Here is a 26,468-nt window from a genome sequence, read left to right on the forward strand (position 1 = left end):
GGAGAGTCGAGAAACTTCCCACATCCCATTCTTCATACAATAACAAATCACAGCCACAAAAGGCAACTAATCAAAAATTTGTCAGTGAATCCAGTCCCCAATTTCCTTCACCACACTGACTCAATTCCCACTCTGTAGTGTCTCCTTCTGGGATTTACATGGCCTTATTTTTCTATCCATTTTTTCTTGGCAGAGGTTTTCATCATTGTGCTGATCATTTCCTGCAGCTTAATAGCAGAATAACTCCTACATCATTCCATAACACTTTTTCATGACTAGCACCATAATCTATAGTTAACCCCTTGTTACAGCTTGACATTCAGGATGGAGAGTTGGCAATATGGGGTCAATATGTAATAGATAATGCATAGTAGCCACCACTACCCTCTACTCAAGCAACCATAAACACAATCATTATTTTTGTGGCAATAAATTTTGGTTCCAATTACCTCCTGTTACAAAATAATTAACCTTTTGCCATCACTAACATCTCACAGACTTCCTGTAACATATTATTCCTCCCATCGTGGTGACATCTTTTTTTTACTGTAGGGTATTTTGTTTCTGCTGCTTCTTGATGATTATATTCACTTTTCTGAGAGACACTACAGAGAAGGGGTTAAAAAGCTTCAACTAACCCCTACACAGCCATATGTCTCTCCTTAAGATGAATGAAATTGTCTAGTGGCAGGAAGAATTAAATAAAGAACACATCAAAATGTACCAAAAAAGTTAACTAGACCTTCTGCCATCAATGACCCCATGTTACAAAATCATTATACTGGTTTCTGTGACCTCCAGTTATGATACTGTTTTGCTCCTGTCTCTGGCATTATCCACCTATCATCCAATCCTATGTTGCCCCATGAGGAGCGTAGGAGCCACAAAGCCATATCACCTACAAAACTGGGAAAACTTGTATCACATTTGGTAATTACTATGCTTAGTTACACAGGCTTCCTTACGAATATCACACAGATCAAACCTAACAAGACCTAACTTACACTTGAAAGCCACAACATTTCATCCAGACTTTGGCATTCTTTAGCCTTAGCCTTGGCTAATAGGGAAAAAAAGTATGTGGCTTTCTTGGCTTGCATATTTATTGTTACGTTTGGTCTGTGTAATATCCAAAAATAAGGCTGCAAAACTAAGTAAGTACTTCATATCTGACGTACCAATGTATGAGAAAACGTACATAGCTGATACCTATCCAGGTCTGTACATTATGAACAGCTGATGGATATGTGATTACAGTACAGACTGACCCATGTTTTGCTATCAATAAACAAGTTCTGCTAGCAAATTACTGACTGCATTTTGGTCATAAGGAGTAAGGTACATATTACATGGAGTTCTAAATTTTTCCATATATTTTGTATAATTATATCAGTAGGCTGTACTGATTTTTTAAAAGATCAACTGTACTGAAACTTTTTTTTTTTTTTTGGAGTAGCTTCATCTGGAGGGAACTGCCTTGATTACAGCTTCACTCTTTTATGCAAGTGAAATGAAACTGTATACATCATCCTCACATTCAATAAAAAGTGAAAGAAAAGATAGTTACCATACTAAGTTAAACAATGTCACCACCACACTGTAAGCCCCATCTCTTGCTTCACTGTCTCTTCCTCTTACTGGCAAATGGGCTACGTGTGTGGTATTTTCTGACATTTTATATTTCTGCTAGATGATATGGAGGCATTTCTAGTGTTGGTGGGTACTAATTAACCTCTTTACTATCATATTTTTAGTAGTCTTGCAATCGTCACATAATTTTATCCTGTTTAAGAGATACTTTTTGAATCTGAGGGGACAGATATGGCCTTCATTAACCCCCTCACTATCAGGCGTCTCCTGTAAACTTAATTTATTGTCATGAGGCCAAGTCAGCTCTAATCAAATGACCCAATGCTTCTTATGCAATCGTGTATGGAGGTTGGCCATGGTAGGAAGCTAAAAAATATAAATAAATAAATAAAATAAAAAATGCACATCTGATTGAAGGGGTCAACACCAAACAGCACATAACTTGGTAGTACTGGGGTTGGCACAGCCGAGTTGGTGGCGCTGACTGTGATGGCTCGCTGTTGTGTTACAGCAGACAACACAACAGTTCAATGATGCGGTGTTTGTGTGTTGGTGTCAAATCTTGTGAGGTGATATCTCTTGCCATGCTGCCAAGTGGTGCGGCACACAGCATGCTGATGGGGAGTGGGAAGGTGCTGGATGTGATGTTGGTGTCGCATCCAGCAAGGTGACATCCCATGTTCTTTTACTGGAGGTTGGTTCATATTCTCATTCTATCAGGAAGCTTCTCAACACTTTCTGAGTGTTTTATTTTGATCATTACAAGTCATTATGCCTTTATCTGGTGTGTATTATTTTTAGTGTTACAGACAGCACAAATAACTTGAAAGACATAATGTGCCAGATGCATAAACTAGTAAGGAAGATGTGCAAAGGAGCCTCCTCAACTCCTTCATTATGATGATGTATATTTCATTTTACTCAGGTTATCACCACAGGACTCATTCAACTCAGGAGGGCTCTTAAGTTATGAAGGGATCAATTATGGCTATAACCATTCCCTCCACTTTGAAACACCTCCCCAAAACTGAATAAAACCAACAAGATACCATGACTAAGTGAAGGCATTCCTAAATTCATTCAGTTAACCAATGAGAATATGCCCCATGGCCTTGGGAGATGGGCAGGTGCTGGGCTAGGTGAGGTATTGTGCCCAGCTGGCTGAGTGGTGTCAGTCTTTGTTGACTTCCAGCACCAAGGAGTTGAACACCTCCTGATCCCCGAGATCACCCAGGGTTGGCTGGAAGTCCTCCTCCAACCCTCCCCCTGACCCACTCCCCTCCAGGCTCAGGTCAGGCCGGTTGAGCGCATTGAGGGTGAGCATCGAGTTTGACCCCAGCAGAGGCTCTTGTCCCCCGCCATCACCACCCACACTGTCTCCACTCATCCGACCCAGACATGAGCTGGCAACATCACTCCCGCCAGCATCATTCCGGTAATCACTGGAGAATGGGTTAACATTGGGAGGGACATTTAATGGGTCTGTCAGAGCTGAAAGGTCTGGTGCCTGGACTGAGGATTGCTGGAGTGGTTCAATGGAGTCCAGGCCAACAGGACTGGGGTCCGTCGGTAACCCTACATCCAGCATGGGGTCAATGTCAAGTGGGAAGTCCGAGTATTCTGAGGGCACTGGTGTTGGGGCATATGAGGCAGACTGGCTGCTGCTACACAAGTCTGTAAAAGTAAACTGCTGCCCTGCCAGGGGGGTATTGGGCTGGGATTTAGGGAAGGCCTCTGGACATGTTGGAGCCGTCAGCATCTGTAGGAGAGGCACAGACTGGGGTCGGTTACCGGAGGGGCCAGGAGGGGCACCAGTCAGCACACTGGACACCTCCTGAGACAGAGGGTCAGGAGGGAAGGGAGGTGGTTGGGACTGATAATGGATGGTGGGTCCGGCCGACATGTGCCGCCGACGAAGCTCGTTCATGCCCCCACTCACTCCTGATCCTGTTCCCGGCCCCGACGCAGCCTGTGGTTTGCTCTTCAGCATATGGTGTAGCATGGACGATGATGGCAGCTGAAGCCCGGCAGAGTCATGGTGGGGCAACACTGATCCATCCTGCACCATCGGGGACAATGGGGCAGAGGACGGAGACTGGGGCACGCTGCCTGAGGAGTGTCGAGACCTAAACTTGCCCCCGCGCCGCCCTGACCCGTCCTCGCAGGGATACGGATTGTGGCGGAAGGTGGGGGCACCGGAAGAGTGTCTGGAGCGGCAGGTGGGGGTGTAAGGAGTGCGCAGATTCTGGCTAGAGTTGTGGCGGGATCGTGGGAAAAGCGGCGTGGTGATGGGGGACATGAAGGGGGTGCAGGTCTCTGAGGTGGGCAACTGGGATGGCTGATCAGGGGTGAAGGGAGTGGAACGAGGCGTGACGTACGTAGAGTTGGTGGTGCCAGAGTTGTGTCGGGAGCGGGGCAGTGGGGTGTTGCGGGGGGACATGAAGGGGGAAGCATTGGCGGAAGAGCACTGGGATGCCCCCTGAGGCTGGTCCCCTGTGGTGATGGGCATGAAGTTGAACTGAGTGCGACGGGTGTTAGGACTGGGGGGAACCGAACCTACCATCTGCCCACCCACCAGAGGATTAAGGGTGTCACCCCCATCGAGCGCCGGCTGAAAGCTCACCCGCCGCCTCATCCCTCCCACCCCCGTACCATCTGGCTCCAACATATCGCCCACTCTGCCTCCAGCTCCACCCTGGGCCGGGGCAGCAGGAAGATTGCGCTGGAGTAACTTACGCAGCTCAGACAGCTGGGTGTTCTTCTGTATATCATCCAGCTCACCCCCTTTATTACAATACTGGCTAAGCTCATCCTCTGCCTCCTGCCCCCCCATGCTGTTCCCTGCCATCCCTACCCCTGCATTGCCACCCACAACACTGAGGACCTGCTGTGGGGGCTGAGGGATCTGCTGGGGCTGCATCTCCTTAACAACACCACCCATCCCACCTGACATGGCATCATTCCGGGGTTGGCACACATCCTCTGCACCCACTGCCCCACTTAGCAAGTCTGTCCACTGAGATGCCCCTCCCCCTACCAGCCCACCTCCTACCACAGCCCCACTCTCCCCGGCTTTGGGTTGGATGGCTTTATACTTAGGAGATGTGGGTTTGGGGGCAGCAGAGGGCATGTAAATAAATGTCTTTTTTGATGAGGGATTGGCTTTGGACACACCAGCCTTGCCACCACCCCCTGCTTTTCTAGCCTCTGCCCCGGCTCCAAGCGTGGGGCAGGCTTTGCGGGCAGTGAGGGTGGGAGCATCGGGAGCTATCTTGGAGCCAATAATTTTGTCATCAGTGAGGGAATCTAAGAAATCAAGAGTCTGTTCGTGCTCCTGCTTGATGTTTGTTAGACTGGGCACCTCCCCTCCATTAACCAGGCCCAGACCCAACCCCAAACCTCCCTCGCAAGTCCCATTGGAGGTAGCAGAAGGGGTTGTGACAGGGGGACTGAGCTTCGTGGGGGTGGTGGGGGTGCCATTGGGGAGGGTGGGGGGTGTAGGGGTGGTGGGGGTGTCGCCAGAGGGGTGGCGCGACGCCCCACTCCGGCGACGGGACTTTGGACGCTCGCTGCAACGACCCACACCTGGCTGATGTTCCTGCAATGACGGCATACTCAGAACCTGGACATTATCCTGATTTTTTTCCATTTAAGGATTATATGATGCAGAATCCAGAATAAAAATAAACTGAATGTATAACCCAGATCAGGAAAAAAAAATCAAAGTAAGCATAAAACCAAAAGCAGCGAATATACCTGCAACTTGCGCTTCTGTTCCCTGATGTGTTCCCGCTCCTGCAGTTTGCGTTGTAGCTGCAGCTGCGTCTCCCGGTGCTTCCCGCCACCACCTACACCCCCACTCACCATTACACCTGCAAGTAACAACAGTAATGAAAATTATGTCCTCAGGTTAAAGGGATTAACATGAGTAGCAGTACGTACTGAATATACCGCTATTTATGTATATATTATAGTCATCTCTTATTTTTTTATGAGTGTTAGGTAACAGACACACCCACATGTAGTAAAGTCCGCAATTAATGAATATACATCTAAAAAGGTTTCCACAGCAATAAATTGACTCTGTGACTGCCTAAAAAACATTTGCAGTGCCATAAACACCGCCCCATGACATTTACAGTGCTGTCCTATACCTCTCATCATCCACACTTCAAACAGCAATCCACCCTCACTCACCCAGTCTTCCACCCACATCATATACATACCCTGTTTGTGGTCGGCCAGGGAGAGGAGAGTGAAGGCTGCGACGGAACGATTATCCACATAGTTCTTGTGGACGAGGTGGAGGGCCAAGTCTCGCACACTCTCGAACTTGACGGAACACAGCTTCTCGGCCCACTCCAGCACCAGGGATGAGGCTGCCCGCTCTACCTCACCCTCCTCCTCCAGCCCTGACCCATCACCTCCATTCGGGTCCAACTGTGGAGGAATGGCTGTCAGTTACATTGGTGAGAGGGAGTGGAGGAAATACCTAGTCCCATCTTACTCCCTGCATGGAGTCTGAGACTGAAGATAAGATACCATACAAGTTCTTCCTAAAACTGTCTAGGAAGAGAAGGGAGCGAGGGTTAATTTTGTTTGTCCTTTTAAAAAATTAATGAGAACAGGAAAGTGATCACACATGTGTTTGTAAATCAATGCCCTGGTTGGTACTGTGGGGATGGCATGAACTAACGTGATAAATCTATGTCCAATTCCAGGAAGGCATAAAGCATGTAAAATATTTTTAATAAACCACGCTGTGGATGTATGACTGAACACCTAACTTGTAACCTATGGCTGCCACATTAAATACCTGCAGCTACCTAGTACTACCTAACTACAATCCTAACCTAACCTAATGTAACTATAGAGACCTGAGGCTACCTAACACTACCTTACCTAACGAAACTTAACCTAACACTACCTACCTAACTAACCTAACCCAATAATATCCCACAAACTCACTCCTGAATCCTCGTCCCTGCTGAGTGAGAGGTCTAGGGGGTTGAACCGTATGAGTGCTCACTTCCAGCACAGGCCAAAGTGGCAGTATCTGGATTACATATACTGTACCCGTAACCCCCTCTAACCTAACCTAACTGCAGACTTTAACACTAGTCAAACCTAACCAACCACCACCAAGCTAACTCACCCCCGATCCCTTCCCCATGCCGAGTGAAAGATCCGGGAGGTCGGGTGGCGTGAGTGCCCACTTCTTACGCAGGCCAGAGTAGCAGTATTTGGATGCCCCACGCTGCCCCAGCCGCCGCGGCCGCACCCCCGGGAACACCTGCTTCATCACCTTGCCAAAGTCTGCTGTGCTCAGCGCCTTGATGTTGTTGAGGTTGCAGTAGTGCCTGGGGGGAGGAGGAAAGGGTCAGTATAATAGAATCAAATTAACCACCTCAATCTGGACATAATAATATTCTTTCTATCCCCAGACAATTTGTTCAGCCTTTAGGAAGACTGAATTAACTAATGAGTTTAGATACAGCCTTAACCAACCCCTTCACTACCACAGACCCTTCAAAGTTGAATGAAATTGTGGTGACAGTATGATTAAATGAAAAACACATCATCAGACTGAGATGGTTTACCTCTTAAGATACACAAGGTCTTTCAGGAGAACAATAACACCCAAGCAAATAAAGTAAACCCTTTTACAACCCAGGTTCCTTCCTAAGAAAAACAATAAAGCACAAAACAGCAAATTCCTCCCACATAACCCTATTTATGTTACAGGGGTTTGGGGCTAAGGTCACACAGTCTATCTATCAGCCACACTTAGTGCCTCCACGCTGTTTAGGCTGCAGTAATGTCTAGATTGAGCATCATGGACTCTCATTAACATCATTAGCCTGGGTACATCTTCTCTGGATATACTAAATGTACTGTATTATGTTCCCACCTAACTATACTAGTAATTATTTTGCTCTGAGATCTTTCATTTTTGAGGAGTATGATGGGTACTGCTTCTAACCCCACAAGTTCCTCCCAAAGCAAGCAAAAACTGTCTTAGGGGAGCAATATGAAGAAGTCCTTGGGCTGAGTTAAAAATTACAGTGGCTCTGTGTACAGCCTCATGCCGTGATCATACATAAATCGGTCAATGTTTTTACTGTATCCACTAACCTCATCACCCCACAGACATTATTTTAAACACTTTTCATTCATTACACACAAAATTTATTACTCGCTCAAGAGGTTAGTGAAGTCTGCACCTGACCCCCATGGCTTAAAAATCCTCTCTTATCTATCCACTGAATCTATTTACATCCAGACACATTAACCCTGCAAGGGGTGGCTACAAATGAATCACCTCCACGTCACCCTGTCTTTTGCCATCAGACTGCCCTGTCTCCAACTCACACCCACCTCTCCTAAACAGAACCTCTCCACCCCATCCATCTCCTCCTCAGTCTCTCCTTCCCCTCACTCACATACACCCTCCTAGTCAGTCTCTCTATCCTGATCACATACCTTCCAAAATAACAACTTCTTAAAATAAAGCTGTTACTGTAAACTGGAGGAAAATGGAAATAAACTTTATAGGTATCAATGTTCCTTTCACCTCAATGTGGACCTCATTTTTGTCCTTTTGTAACTTTATATATATATATATATATATATATATATATATATATATGAAAAAGGAAAAAAACAATCTACGCCTCTCCCACAGCACTGCCTTATGACTAGCATTATATTCTCTCTCTCTCTCTTTAATCTGATGGAACTAAGCCACTCACGGCTGGACTGTGATGTTGGGACTGCATGAAATTTGTTGAGCCTGAGTTATGAAACAGGAATGAGTCTCCTTGGTTACTAGTCAAATCGTCCCCTTCCAGTCTGACCACAACTGGCCATCGACTGAGCTAAAAGAGCTTACGGACCTTTGTCAGATATTAAAAAAGTATCAAAAAAAAAAAAAAATCTAATCTGTTGTTACAACCTGACATTCAAGATGGAAAGATGGTAATAAAATGAGAGAGAGAGAGAGAGAGAGAGAGTGCTGCTTTATCCCTCCAGCCCTGGGACTGCTTCTATATCACATTCTTCACTCTCCAAGACAACTGTGCTCAGCTGAGGAAAAACTTAATGAATTCTAGAGATGATAAACAATCTTCATTAACTCCTCTGGCATGATATCTGGAAGTATCAAGCATAACCTAAAACATAAGGGCTGTATAGTGAAGGGGTTATTAAAGTTAACTCCCATTTCACTCACCATTACAGCCCCCTGAAGCAGGTGAAGCCAGGATTCCAGGGGCTTCCATGGTGAATGAATGGGAGTGTGGCTCATTCAATCACACAAACCTTGGTTAATATCTCATTCTACCTTTTTTTTTTTTTTTTTTTTTTTTTTTTTTTTTTTTGGGACTCTACCTCAACCCAAGACTTGGATATTGATGATGAAAAGGAAAATTAATAACAGCATCCCTAACATTACAGTCAGTTTTCTTTCTTAATTTGCGCTTGTTGTGCACCTCAGTCCACCTGATTAAGCGCACACATCAACCACGGGCAAGTATGGGGTTCTTAGGTGGACGTCACATTTGCATCTCTCCACCAAATTAACAGAAGCCTCACAGCAGGCTTCACGTCACCCCAATATTTGGCTATGTGGTTACCCTCCAGTGTTGTAAATGGTTTACTGAGTTACAGGTAACCATACAGCTTGTCACTCAGTGTAAGGCCATCTGAAGTGGAAAGAAGACTAATAAACAGAGACAGAAAGGATGGGAGAAACAGGAAGAGAAAAGGTCAGTGCCTCTAAAATGTTGCTGTTTATACAGTAAAAATGCAATGTGGTCCAAATTATCACAATTTTTCTCAAACAACTGGTACTGGAAATTTGGGGAAGTCAGGAAATCAGATTTGCAGATAACAATGGATATTTATGAGGGAATTTTATTACAATTCAATGTGGACTTAAGCAAAATCAAAATTTTATAAAAGTTAATATAATAACAGGCTGATGGTGCTGTGTATTTTGATGTTGCAATCCAGAACAATATTATATATGTTTAGCAACACAGGGGTGCACCTCAGGCCTTAATGATGGGAATCTGTTATGATCACAGGGTACTGGGTAACAGAAACATTGAACTGCATGGGCTAGACAAAATTAAAGAAGTACTGTAATAGCTAAGGACTTAAAATATATGATAGTTCATTCTAAAATCATTTTATAGGCACTAGAAAAAAAACATCTTTCAGTATCAAGGCAAACTGAAACAATGTACTGTTGTATATTTTTTAACATATGAGAAACTGGAACCTGACTGTCACTTCATGCAAATTCACTGGCATGGTTGTTGCTGCCGTTGTTAATCAACCCCAGTCTGTCTGGCTGAGCAGACCCATCAACCACTGGCAAGCAACTGTCCCTGCAGGGCCATCCCGTGCAGTGGACTGATGTTCCCTTGCGGCTGACAGCCCTTGCCATGGCGAGAAGCAGGGATAGTTTCCAAGAACACATCCAGAGTATTCGATGTTGAATACGTACTTGTACCATCTCGCCTTACTGTAAAAACATCCAAATTCTTATCACCCTCGTGGCTTTAAGTGCCTGAGGCTAAAATTTATCTTCCAAAGTCTAGTGCACTTGATGATAGATAACTATTATGCCACTCATGAAGGTACATGCTTGATGGAGGGGCGAGGGTGAAGCTACATCTCTGGAATCTGAATTTATGGGCAGTAATCTCTACTAAGTGCCATAGGATGCGTCACAGTCTCCTCCATAATGATTTATTTGGATATTACACCCTAGCCTCTAGCATGTTAATATGGGAGTCAAAGAAATGGGTGAGATATGGTAAACAAACACACAAACACACACAAAACAACACCACATTCCTCCAAAACACCCCCACCACCCCACCCAAACCAAACCCGATACTCACATGTACTCGTTGTAAACCTCTCGCTTGGGGAGGGAGACCTCGCTGTTCATCTCGAGGTGGGTGCGGATCCAGTTGATGGTGAGCTGGATCTCGCAGCGGCTGCCCAGCGGATTCAGCGGCCTGGGGGGAGGGGCACTGGGGATAAGGCAGGGGAGCGAGAAGTTTAATACCATATGGGGGCGGACAGAAGGAGCTTGTTAGACCCTGGAATCCCATGATGTATTTTTTCTCTTTCTTCTAACACCTCATTTTTATTTTTATTATTATTTTTTGCTTTTATTTTTACAGTACTTAATATCTATTTTATTTTTGTTATGCTTTTGTTTTTGCTTACTGTTGGCTTCCTCCAAATAATTTTTGTCAATCTGGGAAGGATCTTTAGTACTGAAGGGGTTAATTAAGGCAACAGCTTTACCCCTCCAGCTCAAAAGGCCTCCCCACCTCTAAATGCCATCTTCAGTGACAACAAGAATGAACTGAATTAATACATCATGGTCATAGGGGGTTAAGGAAGGGAGAGGCAGGGAGATATGCACAGAATAGTCAGTCCTCATTATACAGTTCCCTTAAGGCAAGGACGTCCTTCAGAATATCACAACTTTTCCGTACAACTGATGCTGATGGGGAAACTGGTGAATCGGATTTACTGGTAAACTTGGAACTTTAACAGGCAATTTTTCTATAATTTACAGTGAACTTGAAGCAAAAAAAAATTATGTAAAAAAAATAATATGCGATGCATAATGAGGGCTTACCTATCATTCATTCATTGCCAGACGCCATGTATCCCAAACGGGGTGGCCAACGGCTTAGAGTTAATTGTTTTACAGGGAGGGGCACTAATCCTCCACCAACCCCACTCCTATCATAATCAACCCTTATTTATTATATTATTATTTTATTTTTTATTTATTTATTTTTTAAGTTCATACTATACTTGGTACTACCTCAACATTTATAGACACGGAGAGAGTACTACCTCAACATTTTGTAAACATGGAGAGAGTTTCTGAAGACGAGTTAAATGCAGCCTTCATGTACTCCTTTCTGGTATGCATGTCTGTTTGGTGTGCAAAAATAAAACAAACAAGGCAGCACCATAATGACGATGAGCAATGGTGAGTAAAACAGAGGGGTACCATTGTCATAAAGTTAAAAAAAGTTGGGTTTATGTGTAACTCGGCCAGGCAAAAAGTAATCTTAAACATTCCTCACAGTGGCAAGATTCATTCACACTAAAATGAGACTGTGCAGCCATATAGTTCTGCTTTCACCCAGCTCACTGTTCTGCATAATCTACTGCTTCGCCACCCTGACCCATGAGTCTTTGATCTCACTGAAAAAAGGGAACAGCAACGAGAGGGAACAACAGGTACAATCTACCCTTTCTAATGGCACAGCAGTGATGAAGGTGCTTAAATGAACAAGCTGCCCCACAATATTGTATTATAGTTTGTGTTTATAGACCGAATGACAGACAGACGGAAGGTTGGACAGATATACAGTACAAATAGATAAACAGATAGACATGTAGGTACACAGATACAGATGGATTGATATAAATATTAGAGGATACTGACTGGGGTCTACTCAGGTAAAAATGATCTCATATTTTCAAGATGATAACAATACAGTACAGTACCTGTGCTAAAGCCTTGAACTCAGGATCACAAACAAATTATCAGTCAATTCTCTTTTGTAAATATTTCTTTTTGTGGGAAGGCAAAGGAATGAATAACGTAGAATATCCCCATCTCTTGTTCTTCCTCCGCCTGATCATAAGCTTTTTACTTCATCGTAGTTCAGACTTTGGTTCTAATAAGCAGCGCTGCCAGACCCTGGATATGGCTGTAAATAGGTCTGGCCCAACCCCCTTTTCCCCTCATGTTAGTCTGTTGATCCTTAACTAGAAAGATATTCAGAATTCTTAGGAGTAGGAGAAAGTTTTGTTTGGTGGCAGTATTCACAGTGAGAAACGTGACATCCAAGTATACCAAGAGTTCCCTACAGCGGCCACTGACCCTTTTCTGTGCTGTATACTGTACTCTGTAACACATAATGTACTGTTATCACCTGAGTACATCTGGGTTCACAATGTGTGCTACCTGGTTATCACAAAGGTTTATTGTAATATGATACTGACACTGTACTGCAGCAAAGAAAACTGGGATAACTACGGTTCAATATTTACCTGTACAGTACTGTATATATGTATTACAAATAAAACCCCTGCACAACAAGGTACGAATCAGCCAGTATAACTGAAAAAAAATAAATAAAAGTGGTGATGCAAAGCCCAGTAACAACACAATATTGTATAATTACTGCATGAAGCACAATACTGCAATGTACTACAGGCAAGTACAGTACATCAATTCCTAGCAGTATGAGTTTACCAATAACAGCAAAAAGTAACTGGGTACAAGTGTAAAAATAAAAATACAAAAAAAAAAAAATACTGTACATAAAAAATAAATAAAAAACTGGGTGCAGGTGTAAAAATAACAAATAAGCGATAAAAGAAAAGAAATGGTGGTTAAGCCTTCCTGTCTGAGTGGAACCGAGTCCAAAGATTACTCCATAAAAAAAAAGAAGTTTACAATTAATTCATAACAGTGTGCTGGTAACTGTGTAAATAGCAATAAATATGCTACATATTAACAACCATATCAATCCTGGGTTTGGTGGATGACTATATGAATGGACCAGTGTCAAGGGATCATTCTAAAGACAAAAACAATATCAATTCCTGGCAGTTTAAATGGTCAAATAACAGTGTATGTGGTAAAATGGGAAAAACATACATTAATGGTGTTTGTGCATCCTACTGCTTGTGTGGGTCTAAGTTCTGGGGTGGTTCTGCTAAATTAAAGGTTAAAATAAAATCATCCCTCTATATTCAAGAGGCTACAATAAATTAATAACAGTATGTGTGTATAACTGTAAAAAACTGACAACAGTGGGTAAATGACGGTTGTGCTTCTTACGGCTTGGATGTTAAATAAATTCGTCCCCCCATAATCAACAAATTAAAAATGTGTGTATATCTAAAAAAACAATAATAACAGTACAGTAGTAGCAGTAGTAGTAGTAGTAATAATAATAATAATGATAATAAAGACAACACCACAGGGTAAATGATGATTGCAGGTCTTACTGCTTGAGAGGGTCTGTGTCCGGAGGCCGTCCCACAGGCAGCTTGAGGTAGAGCAGGAACTTCTCCACGTCGGACAGCTGCCCCACCTGCTGCAGCACACTCTCCACCAAACACTTGCTCGACATGCTGAAACAAAAACAACACATTATACATCTCTCTCTCTCTCTCTAGTATATGTACTTACTGTAATTCTTCTACTATCTCTCTCTTTCTCTCTGTTAGTATATGTATCTAATTCAATTTCTATTCTGTATACCTACATTATTTTGGGAGGATACCCAGTGTTTATATTGGAAGGGAGTGATGAAAAGTTGTTGTGAGAGAGAAGACTTTTGGGGGAGTTACAAGTTTTTTTTTTTTTTCCCCTTATGAACCCTATAATTCTAACAATGATGATGATGATGATGTTGGCAAAGTTGGGCTAATGTAACTGAAAGGTTTAATTGGTAAGCCAGGATGAACTCAGGGATTGGGCATTTCACAGTATATGCTTAGATAGATCCAATGTTTATATACCAGCAAGGAAATGAAATAATCACTGAGACTATCTAATATGCTGCCAGTAACACACCAGATATATACCTTGAGCACATAGCCTGTCTTTCTGTATCTGAAGATTAAAATACCAACTAGACGCTTGGCAGCCTGCAGACACATCATGCATACCTTTCATCTATATTTGGGGGGGGGGGTGAGTTTCATTTCATTGTAACTTACTACAGAATAATCAAAACCGTGCACAAAAATGAACTGAGAAGAGTTAACAAAATGTCACTGTTCTAATAAGCTGGTAGAGAAAACGTATCTTTCTTTATTAATTAACACGACAACGTCTTAACTGCAATATATATAAACGTAATAACCATAATAGTAAGAATAATATCAGAGAATTCAAGAAAAAAAATAAGGCCAATCAAAACATCTTAGGAGCGAGCGACATTTAAACTTGGCGCGCGACGTCGTGTTCCTCAGTTGGGCCCCGCCGCCACCCAGTTGCCTACGTCTATTATACATCACTACCTTCACTATTTATTATTTATCCTATCTGATAATGACAAGTATATCCTGTTACAGCACACATCTGACAATATCTCGTTATCCCAGAATATTGTATAAAGGCGAACAAATGTAATTAGTCCAAAAAATCATGTAAATTTCAAGGAACACATTACACAAGAAGCGTAACTAGAAAATCGAGTTCTGCATCCCATAAATAGCTAAAATAACCATAATTAACAAAACTGCCTGTAATAAATGTCCGTAATTTAATATATATACTCCTAAAACTGGCATTTACATGTACCTATCAGGATCAAATTAATACATACAACTCTGGATGCTTGTCAGATATTAGGAAACGCAATGAGTCGTAGTTAACATTGAATGCAAACTCGAGCTAAAAATACGTAACCGCCCCATTTTTTTTACTTTATTAGCTTCTGGCAAAATCCATCATAATCAGAGTGTATTCAATGTGTAACCAGTTTTAGTCTGCCAAAGGTTACTTATAAATTCATGTTATGTTAACATGACTTTAGGATGAACAGTAAATACAAATAATTTATCACTGGAAAGAGAGAGAGAGAGAGAGAGAGAGAGAGAGAGAGAGAGAGAGAGAGAGAGAGAGAGAGAGCAGAAAAAATAGCAAGAGGAGGGGGGAGGAAGAGAGACGAGAATGAAAATGGAGAGGAAGCGAGGGAGAGGTGCAGAGACGGAAAAAAGGAGAGGGGGAGACTGGAGGGGAGGGAAGAAAAACAGGAAGAAGTATGAGGAAAAGATGGAAGGAAAGAAAAAAGGGAGATACACTGAAAAGAAAGGGAGGGAAGTACAGAAAGAAGGAAAAAGATACAAAAGAGTAGAAGGGTGAGGATAAAGGAAGGAGAGAGAGAGAGGGAGAGAGAGAGAGAGAGGGAGAGGGGGGGGGCCTATTAACATCGATTCAACAACTACTGAACTGGTCCTATCTGGTCTCAAATAATTGGATCCATTTAGCCTGACGCAGCATCCTGTGAAGAGTGACTCCTCCTGAGGGGATCATTAAGATTTTTGCCCCTACTCAGTAACGACCCCCTCCTAGCGCGACACCAACCTTCCTCAGATATTTTATTTCATGTTCCCTACGCTTATGAAAATCGTCTGACAATCTCCCTATTACACAAATCTGGTAAAATAATCATGCTGAAGGGGTTAATGCTGACCAATCCCTTCACTACGGTCTTTAAGCTGAAGAAAATCGTCTGGAGGTAGCCTGGTAATACTGTATCTAATGAAGGAGTTAACTTGGCTTTTCTCGTATCGTTTGTTTAATTTCGTCCATTCAAAAACAGGAATAAATAATAATAATAATAACTAACAATTTTACTATCATGTTTTCACTAATCATCATCACCGTAGTCCTATTTTCTTCACCAATCATCATTATTCCAATTCCTCAGATTACTATGACAGGGAAAACCACAAGAAATCCGAGGAACTATCAGAGGCAATGTGCAATGGTTTATTTTCGCTACATCCACCTCTAAATCTAATGGCAGCTATTAATGTCAAAAGGATTGTATTAATATCCCCACTTAATCTCGCTTAATGGCTTGTATCAAGGACGGAAAAGTTCGTATTAGGAGTTAATAACAGCCGTTCCTCATCTGACGCAACGTTTCGCCTCGTTACCAATATCCTCGTTCCAATATTATTTTCAAATACACAAAGATAAATACATAAACAAGTGAAACATATACAAAAATAAGTATACTAAAAAAAACTAATTATTCCTCCCAAGTCCAGTGAGCCGTATACTGTATAACGGACGAACACTTATGCATTGACTGCTATCGGTCCAAGCAAAGCAAAATAGCACAAAAAAAAAAAAAAACTAAAACAAGGCCGTATTTTTTAAAAGTCTTTCTACTGCAGTCTATGTGAATGATAAATAAATAAAGGCAGCAGGGTGGAGACACGTGAAAGATAAGAGGTGGGGGGGGGGGAAAGAGGAAGATTTTAAAAAGAAAACAAGAAAACACTTCAGGATTTTTTCGTCTGACGTCGTGTTGACTCGCTCAAGCGACAGAAAATCTTGATAAAAAAATATGACATGGCTGTGACAGGAGGATCACAGCCGAAATAAAATTCTCTTCTCTCTCTCGTGGATAAGGGAATAACAAAAATGGACAAAACAGCCTAAATAATAATAATAATAATAATAATAATAATAATAATAATAATAATAACGGGAATATGAAAACGAGTGAACAGAAAATGTGAATGGATTTGAAGGGGGGAGGGAAACATCGCCAAAATGAATTGGGAATAAAAACTTGGACAAAAACAGAAGGAAACAAAAAGTTAACACAAAAATAAAAGTAACGACGGAATACGCAAGGCAGCATAACGGAAGCGAGAAAAAAGCGAAACACGAATGCTAACAAAAGAGAATCGACAAGCGCAGGAAGGAAGTAAATGAAAACACGGGAAATTGAAAGGGGAGAGAAGGTTAAATTAGAGAAACGGGAGGGAGGAGGGGAAAGCAGGGAGAATAACTGATAAAGGAAGAGGAAACTGGAAGAAAACGGATATACAAGAGGAGGGAGGAAGGGTTGGTAAAGGAAGTGGAGAGCTGAGAAAGGATCAATGGGGTGAAGCTGATAACGGACGAGGGAAGAAGGAAGAGATCATATGGGAAGAGGAAATGGGGAGAGAAGATACAAGAGAAAAAATAAAGCTGATAAAGGAAGAGAAAAAGGCATAGGGAAGACGATAAAGATGAGAGAAAGAAGCTGACAGACGAAGAGGCGTATAGAAAAAGGGAAGATAAAGGTTGATAAAGGAAACGAAGAGGCGAAGAGGAGAGAAGCTGATAAAGGAAAGAAGAGGACAAGAACTAAACCAAAATGATGTGGGACGGAAAGAGAAGGTAATGGAGGGAGACAAGTAAAACAGAAAGAGGAAGAAAGGGGAGAATTTAGTCAGAGAACCGGATATACACAAGTCCCCCCCTCCTACCCCGCCGCATCACAAGTGTCGGCGTCATATAAACAAGTGAGGATCGATAGAATGCGCGCCAAATATAGGAACGGTAGCCAATACTTTGCGTAACAGCCCAGGATATAAGATATCGAGTGTTTTATTCCAGTTAGATCAGGTAATTCTATTCTGCTGAAGGAAATTTTGACGTGGAGTGGTACTGGTGTAAGCAAAAGATCGACAAAAAACGAACCAAATCTAGGGACAACATTCGAATATTTAATAATAATAATAATAATAATCGTATCTATCCCATCTATCTGCCCTAACACGTCTATTTCGATGCAAGGGAGTGATACTGAAGTGGCAGTCGATACAAAACGCGCCAAATTCAGAACGGTCTCCCCAAAATTGCGTAATAACCAACGTATGTAAGTGTATGTCTATCTACCTATTTACATATCCCACTTAGACGCGCTTTTCATTTCAGCATTATATTCTGACTATCACGGGACGATTTTATTCTGCTGCACGAGATGACAGCCGTGGTAAAGGGACGATTGAAAAAGCGCGCCAAAAGAGGAACCGTCTCCATATCTGCGCAACGACCAACGTATAAATAGAAATAAAACAACTCCCCGGGCCAAAAATAGAAGCGATCTCCAATAACAGGGTATTAGCCATCGTATTATATGGGTATTGGAATAAAATCATATAATCCCACGTAATGATGGTAATATTTCAAACTACGGAGCTGATGACGTCATGCTTTGATCTGTGCTCTGATTGGTGGATATATAAGCTTTCAAAAGCCTAGGATACAAGCAAATAGCGATAACGATGATACAGTAGAACAGTAGTAGTAGTACGGTGGTGGTGGTGGTGGTGGTAGTAGTAGTAGTAGTAGTAGAAGTTGCTGTTGTTGTAATGGTGGTGGTGGTAATAATAATAATAATGGACTTCAGGACAACCAATAACTCTCTCTCTCTCTCTCTCTCACACACACACACACACACACACACACACACACACACTGAAAAAAATAAAACGCAAAGACACGCACAAACGGAAAACAATATACACACATGCATTTAGATATACTACACACACACACACACACACACACACACACACACACACACACAGAAAAAAAAAACGGATTTGAAACGGAGAGAGTGTTACGTAACAACAAAGAATGCAGACCGTTACTCCTAAATGCATGGCTGTTAAAAAAAAAAAAAATGAAGATATTGTTTTAAGTAAGTCTGGAAGAGGAAGAATTACATACAAAAACACGAAAAAAACAATGAAAACAAGAAAAAAAAGATGACGAAGAAATGAAACAAAAAAATCTGAACACATGAACTCGAAAAAAAAAAAAAACTAAATAATGAAGGCAAAGAAAACAAGGAAAAGATGAAGAGGAAGAAATAACAGGAAAATGAAGGAAGAAGGTAGGGAAAAGGGGAATGAGGGAGGGAAACTAACGGAAGGGAAGGAAAGATGGAAGGAGGAGGGGAAGGAAAGATGGAAGGAGGAGGGGAAGGGAAGTGGGTAGGAGGGGGAAAAAGGGAAGGAGAAGGGGAAGGAATGAGGGAAGGAGAAGGGGAAGGAAAGAGGGAGAGAGAAGAAGGAAGGAGGGAGGGAGAGGGAGAAGGAAAAAGGGAGGAAGATGGGGAAGGGAAATGGGAGGGAGGAGAAGGGGAAGGAAAGACGGAGGGAGAAGGGGAAGGAAAGACGGAGGGAGAAGGGGAAGAAAAGAGGGAGGTAGAGGGAGAAAGAGGGAGGGAGAAAAGGAAGAAAAGAGGGAGGGAGGAAGAAGGAGAAGGAAAAATGGAGGGAGAAGGGGAAGGAGAGAGGGAGGGACTGATGAGAAAGAGAGGGGAGGGAAGGCGTGGGAAGGGAGGGAGGGAGGGGGAGTAAGTGATGTAATACTTAAGTGTCAGATGGATGTTGTTACGTCACTACACTCCCCCTTTCCTCCCCACCCCGTCTCCCCTTCTGTCTCCTCCCATCTCCCCATAGCTTCTCTCTCCCCTTCCCTTCCCCTCTCTCTCTCTCTCAACCAAGCACTCTTCCTCCTTTCCTCCCGCTCTCTTCCCCTCTCCCTCTCCTCCCCTTTCCCACTCTTTCCCTCCTTCCTTTCCTCTGTTTACATCTCACTCTCTCTCTCTCTCTCTCCCAAGCATTCTTCCTCCTTTCCTCCCGCTCTCTTACCCTCCCCCTCTCCTCCCCTTCCTTCCTTTCCTCTGTTTACATCTCCCTTCTTCCTTTCTCTCTCTCTCTCTCTCTCTCTCTCTCTCTCTCTCTCTCTCTCCCTTAATGATTTACCACACCCTAACAAGATCATCATAATCATCATCGTTTACTATAACTTTATAATAACAGTATCATTATCATCATTATCACCATCATGCTTATCATCATCACTCTCTTTTTCATCATCATCACTAAGAAATGCTTCGTTCTGAGAGAGAGAGAGAGAGAGAGAGAGAGAGAGAGAGAGAGAGAGAGAATTACATAAAGGAGTCAACCTAGTAGGGGCAGCGTTGCCACATCTAACGATACTCCTCACCATTGGTGCCAAGCCTAACATTTAAAATAATAATAATAATATCATAATAATAATAATGGTGGTGGTGGTGGTAGCAGTAGTAGTAGTAGCAGTAAGTTTATGATGATGAAAAAGGAGATAGGAGGTGAAGTAGTAGTAGTAGTAGTAGTAGTAGTAGTAGTGGTGGTGGTGGTGGTGGTAATAATAATAAAATAATAATAATAATAATAATAATAATATGATGATGATGATGATGATGATGGAGGAGGAGGAGGAGGAGAAAGAGGAGGGGGTGAAGTAGTAGTAGTAGAAAAAAGACGACGACGACGACGAAGAGATAAATAAGATCGAGACGCAAATACACATCCTCTAAGTCTCTCTAAGCATGGAAGGTGGAGAGGAGGAAGACGCGGAAGAGGAAGAGGGAAAGCAGAAGAGGAAGATGAAAAATAGAAGAAGGAAGAGGCATAGGAAGAGGAAAGGTAGAAAAGATCAAAATAAAGGAACAGGAGGAGGAAAAAGGAGGGTTAAGAGATATATGACAGGAAGTAGGAAGAAGGGAAGAGAGGAGGAAGAAGGAGGGGAGGAAAAAGAAGTGAGGAAACAGGAAGTAGGCAGGAAGAAAGCAGAAGAGGAAGAGGGGAAAGGAAAATAAAGAAGAAAAAGAGAGGAAGAAGGGAGAAAAAACGAAATGAAGAGAAAGAAAAATGAAGAAAAGAGAGAGGAAGTGGGGGGAGAAAGGAAGGGAGGAAGGAATGGGGAGATGGACGAGGGGAGATGAAGGAGACGAATCGGAAAATGACCCGAACATGTCACCACTGCATACCACCACCACTATTACTACTACTACCACTACTACTACCACCACAACTATTACTACCACTACTACAACTACTACCATCCACACCACCACCACCACCACCACCACTACTACAAATACCACCACTACTACTACTACCACCACCACTACTACTATCATCACTACTATTACTACCACCACCACTACTACTACTACTACCACCACCACCGCCACTACCACCACCACCACTACAACTACCAACATAGCTACAAGGAAGATCTGTACCCCTTGGCAGGCAATGCAGGGAAAGGAATGTCAGTCACTCCTACCCTACTGAAGAAAAAAAAAAAAAGCCAAAAAGTGAAAAAAAAAAAAAAAAAGTATATATGGACCTGCATATAAAGTGAAAAAAAAAGTATAATGTAATAAAAAAAAAATGCATTAAGAGTGAAAAAAGTAGAAGTGCTTAGAAAATGTTAGCGAATATTATAATAATAATAATAATAATAATAATACAGTAATAATAGTAATAATAATAGATGATTATGAATGATGATGATGATGATGATGATAATAATAATAATAATAATAATAATATTACCGTAATAATAACAGTAATAATAATAATAATAATAATACTAATAATGATAATAATAGGAAAATTAGTAAACACAGATGTATGGTCAAATTTAATATTCCTAAAAAAAAATATGTACAAATGAAAATTATTAGACAAACAGGCAATGAGAAACACAAGTAGCGCTAACTGTAAAATAAATAATAATAATAATAATAATAATAATAATAATAATAAAGTAACAATAAGGAAGAATGAGGAGAAAGTTGAGGGGAAAGGGTGCAAATAAAAAAGATAAAAATATAATAAGAGGCGAGTTAGATTTTGGAACATGCCGATTCAAACCACAAACACGAAAATAAAATAATGGGGGGGGGGGAGCATTACGTAAAAATAAATAAATAAAAAAGAAATAATGACAAGAAAAAACGAGCTTGAGGGATGCTGTCAGTGTTTTTTTTCTTTCAATTAAATCTCTAACTTGTTCTGTGATGATTTTCGGCGAGGGGAAAAAAACAAGAAAAAACAAAACAATGCGGTAAAGCACAAAGGAAAAATATATAGCAAGAATCACCCATTTTAAAACTAATCTTCTTTCATTTTCCTGTCCCTCATTAATGGCATGTACCGAATAGCCTCTCTCTCTCTCTCTCTCTCTCTCTCACGTGCTACAGGCGTGGAAGAAATTGACCAAATAAAATACTCGAATTAAAAAAACTGACGCTATCCTCATTTTCTTTCAAGCATCTATATAACATCTCATTATTTATTAATTTATGTTTATCATTATTTATTTCTAAGGGCGCAATATCAAGCCTTATTTCACGCACTGGATGCGTGAATAACTGATTTATCCGTATTTTCGTCTTATACATTCAACCTAATCTGTATTTCTTTTCTGATTGATACGTTAACTGTCCTCTAGCATCTCTCCCTCTCTCTCTCTCTCTCAATATTCATTTTCCGATAAACATAACTCCTCTCTGCTTATATTTACTTCCCATACATACATTAACTGTCCTATCAAATAATTAGTCTCTCTCTCTCTCTCTCTCTCTCTCTCTCTCTCTCTCTCTCTCAAATATAGTGACAATTTCAGGCACTGGAGGCGTGAAGAAAATGACCTTGAACCAAAATCTCCCCCCCCCCTCCCCCCCCCCAAAAAAAAAAAAGCTATCAACCCTTTACCTCCGTTTTCTTTGTCCCTTTTAAAAAATCACATTATGGTGAACTAAAGAAATTCATATATATGAACCAGAAAGCATTATTAACTTCGTCACATCTCTACTCATGTTCGTTTTTCTTTTTTTATATCAAAGATTCAAGGTCATTTATATTGCACAATTTTTTGACTACGTGCTGCTGGCGTGAACGAGAATCCACGTGAACCGAAATATCCAGAAAAGAATATTGGCATCACTTCTTTCCCTGTCACAATATCTGTTTTTTTCCCTGTTTCCCTGTCTATCTATCTATCTATTATCTATGTCTGACGCGATTATATTAGTGTACCTGCCTGCTTTCACGTGCCGCAAGCGTGAAAGAAAATGCCCGCGAACCGAATAATAATAATAATAATAATAATAATGGCACAATCTTTTCCTTTCGCATTTTTTTTTTTTTTTGTCAACATCACAATTGCCCCTTGATTTCACGTGTCGTAAGCGTGAAAGAAAATGCCCGTGAACCGAATAATAATAATAATAATAATAATAATAATAAACACCTTCCTTCCCTTTTACGATTTTATTTTTTAAGTCACTATAATACACTGTGCCTGCTTGATTTTCACGTGCCGCAGGCGTGAACCGAAAAAAAAAAATAATAATAATAATAATGGCATCACTTCCGTCACAATTTACATATATTTCTCTTCCTTCCCTTTTTTACGTCACTAAATTACACTATACGTAATTTTCACGTGTCGCAAGCGTGACAGAAAAATCCCGCAAACCGTATAAAAAATAATGACTTCCTACCTTATCGCAATTTTTATTTCTTCTCTCTCTCTTTTACTACACCTGACTAATTTTCACGTGTCGCAAGCGTGAACGAAATTGCCCGTGAACCGAAATATCCAGAAAAAAAATGATGGCGCCCACCTCCTCTGCCAAGGGAGTCGATGGCGCGCGTTTATATTTATTTTATCCCGACCTAGCACAAGACCACGCCCAAACTCATTTACGCCTCACCCCATCAAACCTGGGAGAATATTTACTGTGATTTGACTCCAGTTCGTCTGTTTGATGAATGTGGTGGGGTGATTTTGGTCCTTCTGTGGGTAAATTATCGTACATCAGAGGCAGGGTTGTGGGGGAAGGAAAGCGTAGCAGTTAGCGCTAATCAAAATGCCGCTAGGTTATGATTTGAAGGTATAGGAAGAAGTAGGACATGGCAGATGATAATTTTGAAACGCAAAGGGGGATTTTAGATGAGGTGAAGGATATGGATTGGCTATAGGAACGATAATTACGATATATAAGGCTGTAATGAGAAGTAAACACCAGGCCATAATTTAGCACTACGGCACTGAGGCTGGCGTCGAAGGGGTTTGGCCGCGAAAGAGGAGAAAAGGTTAGTGGGAAGCCCTTACGGCATTCTTGTAAAAACCAAATATCTAACCTGACGGGAGTACACGGAAGAACACAGAAATATCAAGAAGTGGAGAGAGAGAGAGAGAGAGAAACTTCAATTACCTTACTGGTGTCTTTAAAAGGAATTGTGGTTATCTACAGTAGTATAATCCTCGCATTATTAAAAAAAAAAAAAACTTTCTTTAATATATGTGAGGGTAAACTGATTTCAATATTCGGTTTGTAATGATACATATTCGTTACTCTATCAGTTTTCATGTCAATACAAAGCTGAACATGAAATATTAAGCATATAAATTACCAACATGAGTACTACTACTACTACTATACTACTAATACTTCCTCACCCCATCCTTAAGTGGAAAAGAGCGAGGTGATTCACTCTCTCGTGCCTGGGTAACTATAATTATCGTAAGGCAAGGAAGTTAAAAGTGAAACACGAGTGTCCAGTGATGGAAAATGTAATACTGTGTTGAAGTGAAGCTTTTACTTAAAGCATGTGAAATTAACTCACTTGTCATGTTTTTTCTTCCTGTTGTTATTTTTTCAAGGATAATTTAAGTTCTGAATTACAGTTTGAGAAGTACTATATTTATTTTTATTTATTCGGGATGGAAAAGGAAAAATTCTTAATCACTTAGCACGAAAATACAAAAATAAATAATGTACGATTATTCACGGAACTCAAGATTTACCTTTCATTCCCGTAACGGACATCTCATAAAATCGCGGGTAAGGCATGAAAAGTCAACGTTCTCTGGCTGAAATTATTAACAAAATGGAAGCAGAAGACACCTACAACCACACCCTCAAGCCTGACGCTGGGGAATGGGGGGGAATGTAGGACGGCGACTGCATTTATTGGCGGGGGAAAAAAAAAAAAAAAAAAAAAAAAAAGTCCCGGGGATGAGCTGGTCTATTTTGCTGTGCACCAACTTGGCAACAAGGCCTTCGCTCAGCTACACCTACACACATTCTACTCACTTCCGCTACACACACACATACACACAGAAAGTTTACACCATTTACACAGGCTGAAAAACTCTCGCGGTCTGTGTTGGAGAGGGACGCCTTCAAGTGGTAGCACCGTTACGACCAGCCGGTGGAGTTGCCCGGTTATACACACGTCCCTCAATATCTTTCCTATCCCGCGAAAGGAAGATGGTAGACTGCAGAAGAGGAGCAACTTTAGCCTGCAATCTACCGGGCTGACATTAAGAAGGGTCTGGGTTTGAAAATAATAAAAATAATAATAATAATAATAATAATAATACCACTACTACTTCCATCCTTACTAGTCTATCATCACCCCTACTACTACTACTGCCATTACTACTACTACTACTACTAATGGGATTTGAGACGGTCTTATTTCGCGTCCCTGCAACTGTCAGCTTCCGTTACTTTTATTATCCATTCAAAAATACCTCGCGTGGCTTCCTGACATTGAGTAACGTTACATGTACAACCGCCTGCGTCACTGTACTACCAGCGTTGTACACAAGCAGCACGTGGTTACATCATAAGTACGTGAGATGAGATGGAGGGCAGGGCGACGTTGCCACACCTCCACCAACACCCACCAGTGCCACCTCTGGGGATCTGAATTTAAAAATCTTGAATTTCCGTATAAAATCAATGTATATACTTTTCCTTCACTCATATAATACACTTCATAATCGCCTGTATATATTATCTCTTCACTCATACAACTATCAAACACTTCACAACCAAACAGGAGTGAAAATTATAGAGAAATAATGAAAAACGATTCGACAGTTAAAAGCTTGCTAAATACAAACAGATAAACACACTCCCAGGCTCCGACACACTTAAAAAAGCATAAAATCGACGCAAATGAGCAGGAATATAATACAACCAGATTTATAAGAACAGTGAGAGTTAAGATCGTTTTTAAATACCAGCCGTTCCTTCCCTCTACCCACTCCCCCTCCCCTCCCCGCCGTTCTTCCTCCCTCCCGTTCAACTTTCACGTGTATTTGAGAACCCCGATTTATTTAACCTACATTCGCTGCACGTCAACCTTCACCTAACCCCACATCCCCCCGTAAGAAAGCGTATCCGTGCCTAAACATGGCAAAATATTAAATAAATTCAAAATAAACACAGACTTCCTTAATTATTTCACCCCTACTTAACCTAAAACAGTGAGATTATTTATAACTTTATTTTACAAAGCTAACGAAACACTTACCTAAGGCCAATCTTATTTTTACGAAGCTAATACATAACGTAATCCCGTAAGAGGTGGCCATTTGACTTTGAGTTGTTTTAACGGGGAGAAGCACTGACCCTCCGCCAACCCAT

General features: G+C 41.4%; 1 protein-coding gene across 1 annotated transcript in view; it reads right to left on the reverse strand.

Annotated features, from left to right (window-relative positions):
* Positions 1-2,761: 2,761 nt before the first annotated feature.
* The window catches only part of LOC145405022 (uncharacterized), a 105,017-nt gene continuing 81,310 nt past the window's right edge, over positions 2,762-26,468 (reverse strand). Inside the window, 8 exon segments of the mRNA XM_080276522.1 lie at positions 2,762-3,524; positions 3,555-4,993; positions 5,078-5,188; positions 5,347-5,462; positions 5,817-5,994; positions 6,701-6,950; positions 10,503-10,637; positions 13,660-13,785. Coding sequence (XP_080132648.1) covers positions 2,762-3,524; positions 3,555-4,993; positions 5,078-5,188; positions 5,347-5,462; positions 5,817-5,994; positions 6,701-6,950; positions 10,503-10,637; positions 13,660-13,785 — 3,118 coding nt within the window.

Source organism: Coenobita brevimanus, chromosome 65 (genome assembly GCF_032717465.1).
Source record: "Coenobita brevimanus isolate Jiangsu-jjx chromosome 65, ASM3271746v2, whole genome shotgun sequence".
Classification (NCBI taxonomy): Eukaryota; Metazoa; Arthropoda; class Malacostraca; order Decapoda; family Coenobitidae; genus Coenobita; species Coenobita brevimanus.